Here is a 12,533-nt window from a genome sequence, read left to right as displayed (position 1 = left end):
CGAAAACAAATAGTTTGCCTGAAGTTACAAAGTCCATCACCCTAACTTCAGTCTAGTCAATGGCTCTGAACATTTTTTTCTACCAAGACACTTAGGATAGATGTTCACATTCCTGTGGGTATAACCAAAGTTACGTATAATTTTGCCAGGTACCTGCAATTCTACTGCTTTTCTTTTTCTCTAGAAAGCACACTGGAATGCAAGTAAGAGTGACATAAGAATAACCTTGAATCTCTTCCAACTTCTATTTTACAAAAAGCAGATCATTTGCAAATTTGGTATTTTTTTTTCTTTTTTTGGCCGCACCATGCAGCATGCTGGATCTTAGTTCCCCAACCAGGGACTGAACCCATGCCCCCTGCACTGAGAGCACTGCACGCGGAGTCTTAACCACGTGACCACCATGGAAGTCCCCAAATTTGGTATTTTAAGTAACTTTGGAAACAAATTACTTTGCAGCATTAAGCCTGATAATCTGCAAAAGCCTAACTCTTCTAAGACCTATCCTTGTATAGTAATAAGTAGACTGATCATCTTACTGAAGAGCACAGTGATGATACAACTCTTGTAGCCCAAACTGCCCTCTCCTGTTGGTTCTGAAAATCTATTTCAAACTTGACCATCCACCAAATGTCTTTAGCATATACGCTAAAGAGAATGCAGCCCCAAGTTTTAATAAAGGTCAAGGTTATTGAGCTCTAAAAGATGTCTTAGTGGATGATAAACTAGCACCACTTTCAGCAATACAGCCAAGTCATATCACCTTCCTCCTTCCTTCTCTCCCTACTCCCACAACCCCAGCGTGCTATAGAAATATATCAGCAGCACTACAGGTGCTGTAGACTGAATGTTTGTGTCCCTGCCTCAAATTCATATATTAAAATCCTAACCCTGAATGTGACAAAATTAGAAGATGGGGCCTCTGGGAGGTGATTAGATCGTGAGGGCAGAGTCTTCACAGATGGGATTAGTGCTCTCACGAGAGAGACCCCAGGGAGCTGTCTAGATTTCTCTGCCATGTGAGGGCATAGCAAGAAAATGACCATCTATGAATCAGGAAGTGGGCCTTCGCTAGACACTAAATATGCCAGTGCCTTGATCTTAGACTTCCAAGGCTTTTCCCTAACTGTGAAAAATAAATTTCTGTTGTTTATAAGCCATCCAGTTTATGGTATTTTGTTAGAGCAGCCTGAACAGACTAAGACAACAATCTATTCTCATTCTCAGAAATGACTTATAGGGACTTCCCTGGTGGCACAGTGGTTAAGGATCCGCCTGCCAATGCAGGGGACAAGTGTTCGAGCCCTGGTCTGGGAAGATCCCACATGCCACGGAGCTACTAAGCCCATGTGCCACAACTACTGAGCCTCTGATCTAGAGCCCGCGAGCAACAACTACTGAGCCAGCGTGCCACAACTACTGAAGCCCACGCGCCTAGAGCCTGTGCTCCGCAACAAGAGAAGCCGCTGCAATGAGAAGCCCACACATTGCAACGAAGAGTAGCCCCCGCTCGCTACAACTAGAGAAAGCCAGCACACAGCAAGACCTAAAGCAGCCAAAAATAAATAAATAAATTTATTTATTAAAAAAAAAAAAGAGGGTTTCCCTGGTGGCGCAGTGGTTGAGAATCTGCCTGCCAATGCAGGGGACACGGGTTCGAGCCCTGGTCTGGGAGGATCCCACATGCCGCGGAGCAACTGGGCCCGTGAGCCGCAACTACTGAGCCTGCGCGTCTGGAGCCTGTGCTCCGCAACAAGAGAGGCCGCGATAGTGAGAGGCCCGCGCACCGCGATGAAGAGTGGCCCCCGCTCGCCACAACTAGAGAAAGCCCTCGCACAGAAACGAAGACCCAACACAGCCAAAAATAAATAAATAAATTAATTAATCAAAATAACAAATCTCTTTATAAAAAAAAAAATGATTTATTATGAAGGGATTTAGCCTGAATACTTTCCTCAGCCTGACAATCAGATGACAAATTTAATGGCTATTTGTTCTCTTTATCACATGGTAACTCTATTCTAATTCCTTCTCTATAGTCCTAACTACATAATTTTTTTAAAGTCCATGATTAACAGATCACAGTCTCTACATAAATATATCTCATTTGAGAAAAAAATTTTAATTTGTATTTAAGAGGCAGAGTTGATTATTTACTTTACAAATTAATTCTTTTTTATTTTTATTGGAGCATAGTTGCTTTACAATGTTGTGTTAGTTTCCGCTGTACAACAAAGTGAATCAGCCACACATATACATATATCCCCTCTTCCTTGGATTTCCTTCCCACTTAGGTCACCACAGAGCATTGAGTAGAGTTCCCTGTGCTTTACAGTCTATTCTCATTAGTTATCTATTTTATACATAGTAGTGTTTATATGTCAATCCCAATCTCCCAATCTATCCCCATTGCCGACCCTGGTATGCATAAGTACAAATTAGATTCATACTGTATGAAAAAAAAAAAAGCATTTCTTTAAAGATCAAGCTGTTTTGTATTTATATATGACTCAATATACACACAATCTTTCACAAATAAACCTGTATATAACAAGAAGTAATTTCTATGTCTTGAACTTTTAAAAGAAAGCAAATAAAAACAATACAAATATATCAGAATGTAATTTTCAAAATATGTATACATGGGAATTCCCTGGCGGTCCAGTGGTTAGGACTCCGCACTTTCACCTCTGAGGGCTTGCGTTCAATCCCTGGTCAGGGAACTAAGATCCCACAAGCTGCATGGCGTGGCCAATATATATATATATATTTATATATGTATGTATGTATACAAAGTTAGCAGTTAAGACTTTTTAAGCTACTATTTCTTGAGAACCTACTATGTGTTTGGCTCTATGCAAAGGGCTTCATGTGTGTTATCCCATTTAATCTGCACACTGAGTTAAGCATTATTCTTATTTTTTTTTTTTAATCACTGAGAATATGGAGGTTTATAGAGGTGAAGGAACTCGCTCAGAGCTTTCCTTGGAGCAGGTGACCTAGTTTGGATTCAAACCAAGGTCTGTGTGATTGCAGAGCTCAACTCTTTCCAGCATACACATAATATATTATAGAGCAGGAGCTTCCATGTCCCCATGGCCTAAAATGCCCAAGAAGGTCATTCAGCTTCTTGCTGTCTTCTGTGAACCATCCCATCCTGATTAGGCACCTGGCTGTGCATTCAGATCAGAGGAGACCATAAAAGCGAAAGTATATTATAAAAAGTTTGTCCTTAACTATGTCTTTGGACTAGTTTCTTTATCTCTTTTTTTCCCATCTCTAACCTAACACTAGGTTTACCAGTACCACATCATGGCATTAATGAAGACAAAGTCATAGAACCCAAATGGTGATAGAACTAGGAGGGACATTAGAAATTATCCAATCCAATGCTCTCATTTCACAAACGAGGAAACTGAGGTCAAAAGAAGCTAACCTGCCACAGTCACGTTACCAGTTGATGCAGTCTGACCTATAATGAAGATCTCTGATTCTTTACACTAACCATAGTATAAGGAATTTCCTCCTAGGAGATATTTTTTAAAATTTCTTGGACAAGACTTTTTCAATTATTAAGTACTATTCATAATGAATAAACTAATAGTAACACTCCAGAAAGGTTTAAAATGAAAAGTAGAAGCCTCTTCTTTCCTTCTACCTTCTAATCCCATTTCATTCCCCAGGCATAACCATCATTAAGCTTCTCGTGTGTTCATCCAAAATTGATCTATACATGTACATATATGTGTGAAGTAAGTTAAATATGGAAGTCCAAAAATGATTCTCTCATCTCAGACTGATGTTTTCCTCTATATAATTTAGTCAACAGTCATATTATTGCATAAAAATACGTAAAGGGAGAAAGTAATATTGCAACATATCTGTAAGTTTGCAAAGCTGTGAGTACGATGTTCTCCTTAGGTACAGCTCACCTGTTTTCCAGGTCCGGCATGCTTAGGTTTCTAGCAGCAAAGCACATTTTGAGAGGGATGACCTTCCTGTCCTTGGTGCTGTTCTGGTGTTTTGGAGAACCAGAGTCCTCACTGCCACTAAAGCTTGGTGACTGGGGAGCTGCACCTTCCCATGGCAGATCTGATACTAACGATGGCTTCTTGATATATGGCGTTACTTCTCGGATGAATTTAACTAATGAACAAAAATCAAAGAAGAAGGTTAGTATTTTTGCTTCCTATGAAAAATAACAACTGAAATATATACATACACGAACTATCTGGCATGAAGTGAAAAAATACACGAAGTTAAAGAGCCAGCACACAGAATCTTAGGATTGGAGGGTGCTTTAAGAACATGTAATCCAAATGATATACCACTGCTCTATCCTAAAAACTTTAACTTCTGAATCTTTGCATATTGTTGCTTCTGCTTAGGACTCCTTTCTCCCTTTGTCGGCCTGGTCAACTCTACTCAAGAGTCATCTCCTCAGCAGCCTTTCCTGTTCACTCTCTCCAGGGTATTACCATTAGTCTTCTGCAGCAACCTCTAAGCACCCTGGGTTGTAATCCTTTGTTAATACTTCAGTTCCCCTGCTGGCTGCGAGTTCCCCAAAGGCAGGGTTTACAATTTATTCAATCGTGGTGTCTAACATCCAGACCAGTGCCTACTCAGTAAATGTTTGAATAAATGAGTGAAGGAAAAAATGAACAATTAAATACCTGAATTATCTCAGTAGTTGGCCATCATGAATGAATCTGGAGATAGATTCAGTACCTCCTGAGACAGCCCCATCTAGCTTTAGACAACTCAACATTTAGAAACTTGAAACTTCCACCCATTGGTTTGCTGACTACAGAGGCCATATAGAACAAACTTAATCTCTTCCACATGAGAACCCTTCAGATATCTGAAGACTGAGATGAACTCTCTCTTCTCCAGACTAAGCTATGTATCTCTATTTCAGTTCGATTCAACTCAGTCAACATTTTTAGCTACCTTCCAAGTATCAGGCATTAGGCTAGTCACTGAGAATACAAGAGTAACTTAGGCATGGACCCTGCCTTAAAGGAATGCCCAGTCTAGTAAGGGAGACAGCTATGGAAACAAACCATTATAGCTTTGAAAAACAAGTACAAAAACATAGTCAAAAACAAGGTATTTCTATTAACGGTAGCCCCAAATTAAGATATAGCTTTTAATATATGTGAAATGTTTTTCTTTTAAGTTCAATTTTAAGACATATAAAATACTTCTTTTACCTCATTCATGACTGGCAACTACTATCATTTGAGGCATTGTGCTCTTATTTCAAAAACTAGATAAACTGAAGATTATTAAATCCTTTTTTAGTAAAATCTTAAAAAGCATTAAAATGTCAATAAATCATTGAATGTAGATAAATCGGTCACCATTTCCTCTTCTAACATCAATATATGTTACATCAGTAATCTACATCCTCTCAAATTCCACTGTGGTAGGTCATTAGAGTAGTATCATGGGAACTGAAAAACTAGAAAGATATGATCATTATCAATGCTTATCAATGTCATAATAGCTAGTATTAATATTTTATAGCATTAGAAGCTTTACAAGCCTATGAAACTTTACTAAGAAATAGATTACTAAATCTAAAAAATAATCAGCTATGTTTCTAAAAACATAGCTAACAAGTCTTTAAAATATTGTTTCTTTTTTGAATAGGTAATACATGCATATAAAACAAAGTTCAGGGTTTCCCTGGTGGCGCAGTGGTTAAGAATCCGCCTGCCAATGCAGGGGACAAGTGTTCGAGCCCTGGTCCGGGAAGAGCCCACATGTCGCAGAGCAACTAAGCCCACGCGCCACAACTACTGAGCCTGCGCTCTAGAGCCCGCGAGCCACAGCTACTGAGCCTGTGTGCCACAACTACTGAAGCCCGTGTGCCACAACTACTGAAGCCCGCACGCCTAGAGCCCACGCTCTGCAACAAGAGAAGCCACCGCAACGAGCAGCCCGCGCACCGCAACAAAGAGTAGCCCCTGCTCGCCGCAACTAGAGAAAGCCCGCACACAGCAACGAAGGCCCAATGCAGCCAAAAATAAATAAAATAAATAAATTTTTAAAAAAAGAGAGAGAAAAAAACAAAATTCAAAAGGTATAAAAGGTTTTATAATAAAGAGTATATATTTCTAGCAGCCCAATTCCCATCCCTGGAGGCAATTACTGTATGGTCTTCCAGCAACAGGCTAAGCATGTATGAAAATAGACACACATATGTGTATATACATAAATACACACAATGGTAGTATATTATGCTTACTCTTTCCACATCTTGCTTTTTTTACTTAGTAATATTGATAATAATCTTTTATAAGCATAGCATCCTACCGCTCACTCTACATGATGTGGTGACAGAGAGGCCTTTGGAATCAGACCTTGTTCAAATACTAACTACTAACTGTGCTTGCTACTTCAGAGCTATGTGACCTCACTTGACAGTTCTGAAGTCCTCATCTATAAAATGGCAGTAACACTAAGCAAGTAAAAATTCTAGGCACATGCTAAACATTCAATAAGTAGTAGGTGCCTTTCTTCTCCTTCCCTAAGTTAAAAAGCTAGAAAAGTTAAAAATTTTAAACAGCAATCAGTAGAAGAGGCAAAATTATTTTCGTATAAGTTATTCAAGAAGATCTGCTGAAGTTAAGCATAATTCTAGAAAATATAATAACGCTAATGCCAACATTTAGAAAGAGTTTGTGTGTGCTTGTATGTGTGTGTGCTTTCTATGTATAGTTATAATATGTGTATTTCTAGGTGGAGAGGGTAAAAGCTAACTGCTTCAGGTCACCAAGGAGATTTTTTTCATCCTAGAAAAATGAGCAGGGCGCAACCAGTGTATCCTTTGAGCAGCTGACTCAGGCATTCAATACATGCTTTAGTTTAGCTTTGTGCTTTCAAGAGAGAATTAGATCACAATAACTTTGGCAGAAATTCTTACAGTTTCTAGTCACTGCCAATGGCAGAGAGTTACTTTTCAAACATTTAAGGCAGTATACTAACTTTTGGGCTACTAATTGGGGGAAACTAAAGACATTCTAAATGACTACTCCTGAATACTACAGTGGTTAGAAAAGCCCCCTTTATGATATACTCAGAAGTTCATTTGATCACAGAGTAGCATCAATGAGTTGATTACTACACATATTTAAATAAAACAGGCATACACACATAGCCTATTGCATGGCCTTATTAAAAGAGCAATGAGTTTCACTTGAGTTGATGACAATGGCACCCATACCCCCATCTAATTGGTTATCCATAATGGCTGGAGAACCATAAATAGACATCTGTTTCTAATTTACCTGAGATTCAGGAAAGGTGAAAAGTTAAGGGTGCTCTGTCTGAGTCCTGTTCTTAGACCTCCCCAGTTGCCACAGTGCTTTAACCTGGATACCCGGCTGGATAAGCAAAGTCTCTACACCGCCACATGGCATTCAGGTCAACTCAGAAACCATGATATGGGGACTTCCCTGGTGGTGCAGTGGTTAAGAATCCGCCTGCCAATGCAGGAGACACGGGTTCAAGCCCTGGTTCGGAAACATCCCGCATGTCACGGAGCTACTAAGCCCGTGTGCCACAACTACTGAGCCTGTGCGCCTAGAGCCCGTGCTCCGCAACAAGAGAAGCCACCGCAATGAGAAGCCTGTGCACCACAATGAAGAGTATCCCCCGCTCGCCGCAACTAGAGAAAGCCTGCACGCAGCAACGAAGACCCAAAGCAGCCAGAAAGAAATTAATAAACTAATAATAATAATAAAAAAGAAACCGTGATATGGGACTTCCCTGGTAGTCCAGTGGGTAAGAATCCACGCTCCCCATGCAGGGGGCCCGAGTTCGATCCCTGGTCGGGGAACTAGATCCTGCGTGCCGCAAATAAGACCCGGCGCAGCCAAATAAAATAAATAAATAAATAAATAATCTTTAAATAAATTAAAAAAAAAGAAACTGTGATATATTTCAGAGTTATTTCACTTTTCCTGATAGTTAAAGATCATCCTCAACATGCTTAAACTCTGATGTTTATAGTATTTTAGGTGTTTAGTTGCTGAAGTTAATCTTTCTTTTACGCACTGCTCGCTCTTATTGAAAATGAAGGGGGTTCTCCCCCACCCTAAAAGCATCACTATAATCTCTTCTCTTTAGAGTGACAAAAAACATATACATGTACTGTACACACACCTGGAAAGACATCTGGGAAGATTTTCAGCAAAATATCAATAGTGCCTAGAAATATGCATAGGACTGCCTTTTTTTTTTCTTTATGTAGTTGTGTATATTTGAAACTTTGATGAGCCCATATCATTTATACAAAAAACAAAAAACCTTATTTAAGAAAGGAAGAAAATTTATTCCGAAAACTTGCTCAAACTTTAAACATGGAACCACCTTAAACTAAAACCTTGTTGAACCTTCTAAAACTATAATGCACGGGATAGGATCCAAGATCCAACTGATTCTTACTGAATTCCATGCTCTAATGAATAAGGTTACAGGGGTCCATGTATATTAACAAGGTACACTGCTATCCTGGTTTGGGGCATTAGGCAGCATCTGATTTTAAACTGAATGCCATTTATGTGGCTTTTAAAAGCTTATCCAAAAGATACTTTATAGTGCAGAAGTAGCCTATGGCTGTGAACACAAGTATTCTGGTATATCAATCACCTTCCCTTATAAACATCAATCTCTCATATAATCATTATTTTCCTCTCTAATTTCTAATGCTTATCGTTTTCTTATCTCTTCAAGTGACCTTTACTATGAGTTTAAGTGAAACTAAATGGATCAGACAGTGTAGGGAGAATCGTGCCAATATTTCCCCTGCTTTTGCAAACAAGTTTGTTTCTGACCTATCTTTAGGGTGGAAGAGCTGGCTTTTCATTTGTCTCACAAGTGAGTTACATTGACATCACTGTTTAAGTATTCTCCCGAGAAGTTTCTCCTCGACCTCATCCCAAGCTCCTCCTCCAAATCAGGAATCTGATAGATGGCCACCAAAAGCATTAGGGAGGAATTACTTATTTTTCGTAAAAAGCCTTTTACATTCTCAACTTGCAGGTGCCTTTCAGCTCAAGTCTCTTGCCATTTAGGGTCTGAGTAGGCTGCACAGTCTAGGGTTTGGTGATGTAAACCTTACACGTGTTCAGAGTGACTCTGATTTCATTATACCTTTCCATTTTAAAGTATCAATAACATTGCACATTCTCTAATTTATTGAGCTCCTGCTATGTGCCAGGAACTGTTTTGGGAACCTAGAATAATATATCCATGAACAAAACATGCAAAAATAAAAAAGGATAAATGTAATGAATAAGTAAATTATATTCTAGAAAAACAAAAACTTACATTCACATAAACTTATGTTCATATATGTTCACATATATGAATGTTTTTTATCAGCTCTATTCCTAAGTGCCCAAACTGGAAACAACCCAAATTTCCTTTAATGGGTGAATGGATAAATTGCAGTACAGCCAGGGAACAGAATATTACTTGGCAATGAAAAGGAAAATGAGGGGATTCCCTGGTGGCGCAGTGGTTAAGAATCTGCCTGCCAATGCAGGGGACACGGGTTCGAGCCTTGGTCCGGGAAGATCCCACATGCCGTGGAGCAAATAAGCCCAAGAGCCACAACTACTTAGCCCACGTGCCACAGCTACTGAAGCCCACGTGCCTAGAGCCCATGCTCCGCAACAAGAGAAGCCACTGTAATGCAAAGCTCGCAAACCGCAACAAAGAGTAGCCCCCACTCGCCGCAACTAGAGAAAGCCCACACACAGCAACAAAGACCAATGCAGCCAAAAATAAATAAATAAATAAATAAAATTAAAAAAAAAAAAAGGAAAATTAACCGAGCAACTTGGATGAATCTCAAAGGTATTATGCTGAGTAAAAGAAGCCAGTGTCAAAAGGCTACATACTGCATGATTCTATTACTGAAAAGACAAAACTGTATGAAGACAGGCATGGGGAAGATGTGATGAGCTTTTTTTGAGCGAAGAACTAGCCTATATCCTCATTGTGGTGATGGTCACAAGAATTTATACATGGGTTAAAATTCACAGAAGTGTATACCATATGGGGGGTGGGGGGGAGCCAATTTTACTGCATAATTAAAAAATTAAAATTAAAATAAGTAAATTATAGAGTAAGTTATGAAAAATTAAGTGTTATGGAAAAGGGTAAACAGTAAGGGAAGGTGGATCAGAGTGCTGCAAGGGGGTCAATTTGCGACTGTAAATAAGGTGGTTAGGTGAGCTGCCTTATGAAGACATTTGAGCAATGACTTAAAGAAGGCGGGGAGTCAGTCAAGGGAATATTTGGGAGAAGCATTCCAGATGAGAGAAAAGTGTTAAATTAAGTAAGGCCAGTGTGACTAGCACAGGGTAATAGAGGGGGAAAGAGAGAAAACAGGGACATAAGGGTAGAGGGAATGGGAGGCAGCTCATGTAGGTCACTGTAAGGACTGTGGATTTTATTCTGAATTGGGAAGCCATTGGGAGGTTTTAAGCTGAGCAGTGATATGATCTAACTTGTATTTTAATCATTCTCACTATTTTGTTGAAAATAGAGTGAAAGAGGGCAAGGGCAGAAGCAGGAAGACCAATTGGGAGGTTATTAAATGTGAAAGATTATGGTAGTTAGACCAGGGTGATAGGAGTGGAGGTGGTGAGAAGGGTCAGATTCTCTACTGAAGGTAGATCTACTCAGATGCCCTGATAGACTGGAGAAGGGGGGTTGACTTATCCTTAGGGTGGATAAGGGGGCTGGGGAGAAGAGAAGGAACAGCAAAAGAGACAGGAGACCCATGAGAGACAAGTCTTCCATAGAAATACCGGCCTAAATTAGTACCAAGTTTACTCAAACTGGAAAATGCCTTGTCTTGATCTTACTCTCCCTGACTTGGTTCCTTCCTCTCTTTACCACTCCTTGAAAATAAAAACTTTATGCTTGCTGTTTCTATTTTCTCCTTTTGCTCCTTAATCTCTTCTGAATAAAACTGCATTCTAAAGACTAGCTCATGTTTTCTTACTCACCCAATCTAAAGGCCCTTTTTCTCAATCCCTATTCTTGACCATTCCAACATCTGACAATACACTCTATCAACTGTTTTTACTCCTCCTTTCTGACCATTTATTTTCTAATACCTGCTTCCTCCTCCTAGCCCTACAGTGTATTTGTTCCCCAAGGCTCTGATTTTAGCACTTTCTGCTCACTTTATCCTCTACTCTCTAGCAACTTTTTTTTTCTTTAATATTCATTTATTTATTTATTTGGCTGCACCGGGTCTTAGCTGTGGCAGGCAGGCTCTTCAGTTACGGCTCCAGGGATCCTTAGTTGTGGCTCACCAGCTCCTTAGTTGTGGCATGTGGGCTCCTTAGTTGTGGCATGTAAACTCCCAGTTGTGGCATGCATGTGGGATCTAGCTCCTTGACCTGGGATCGAACCCGGGCCCCCTGCATTGGGAGTGTGGAGTCCTATCCACTGCACCACCAGGGAAGTCCCTCTCTAGCAACTTTCAGTGCTGGATCTTTAGATTTAACATACATCTAGAGAACCAATTTCTCTTGTTGGCCCTGATTTCTTTCACCAGAGTGCTGCCCCAACCCTTCAAACTTAACATATGCACATGTGAACCGATCTTCATTATCTTTAATCTCCTCCTGTGTGCATTGCTTTAGTTATTAGCATTAGCAGCACCATCTTTCTAGCCACACAGTGGCTAAACCAGTAGTGTAGCAAGTCTGGTGTAAAGCCCAATAATCTGAATTTTATTAAAGCTCCCCCAGGTGGCTGATTCTCATGCCCACGATGCTTTGGGAACCACTTCTCTAAACCTTTGTAGACTCCTCCCTCTCCCTAGCCCCCACATCCAATCAAGTGCCAAACCATCTCATCCCACCTCTGCAATTTTTCTCTAATCTACCTACTTCCCTCAATTCCCACTACCGACATGCTCTGGATCACCCAAACCATTGTAATGGCCCCCCCGCTTTTTTGGTAATTGTGGTAAAATACACATAACATAAAATTTACCATTTTAACTGTTTTTTACGTGTACAGTTCAGTGGCATCAAGTACTTTCACACTGTTGTGCAACCATCACCTCCATCCATCTCCAGAACTTTTTCATCTTCCCATACTGAAACTCGGTACCCTTTAAACAATAACTCCCCATTCTCTTTCCCCCAGCCCCTGGCAACCACCATTTTGCCTTCTGCTGGCCTTATCCTTTCCCCTCAGATAATTACACTGGCAAATACTGAAAAGAAAATGAAAACAAATATAAAAATTCCTGATTCTACCCCATTTCCTTCCATATGTTTTAGTCCTTTACTTAACATGGTAACATACATCTTCCCATGTTAAACAAATTCTTCATAAGCATCATTTAAAAATAGCTATAGAGCATTCCATCGTGTTTACCATAATTTATTCAGGCATTCCCTAATTTATTGGGCACTTACTTTAAATAATGCTATAATAAATATATTTTTCAGGAGAGAAATTACTGTGTCAAAGGAATATTTAAGACTCAT

The 12,533-nt window shown here is 39.8% G+C and overlaps 1 protein-coding gene across 2 annotated transcripts in view; it reads right to left on the bottom strand.

Annotated features, from left to right (window-relative positions):
* SNTB2 (syntrophin beta 2) overlaps positions 1-12,533 on the bottom strand; it is a 104,700-nt gene that overhangs the window by 53,124 nt on the left and 39,043 nt on the right. For both annotated transcript variants that reach the window (XR_009499113.1, XM_059905281.1), the window contains exon 2: positions 3,933-4,146. Coding sequence is in view for 1 of the 2 variants with exons in the window: in XM_059905281.1 (XP_059761264.1) it covers positions 3,933-4,146 (214 nt within the window). In the remaining variant the exon portion in view is untranslated. The remainder of the gene's footprint in view (positions 1-3,932; positions 4,147-12,533) is intronic.

This window comes from Balaenoptera ricei, chromosome 19, assembly GCF_028023285.1.
Source record: "Balaenoptera ricei isolate mBalRic1 chromosome 19, mBalRic1.hap2, whole genome shotgun sequence".
Classification (NCBI taxonomy): domain Eukaryota; kingdom Metazoa; phylum Chordata; class Mammalia; order Artiodactyla; family Balaenopteridae; genus Balaenoptera; species Balaenoptera ricei.
This window is presented reverse-complemented; position numbering and strand designations above follow the sequence as displayed.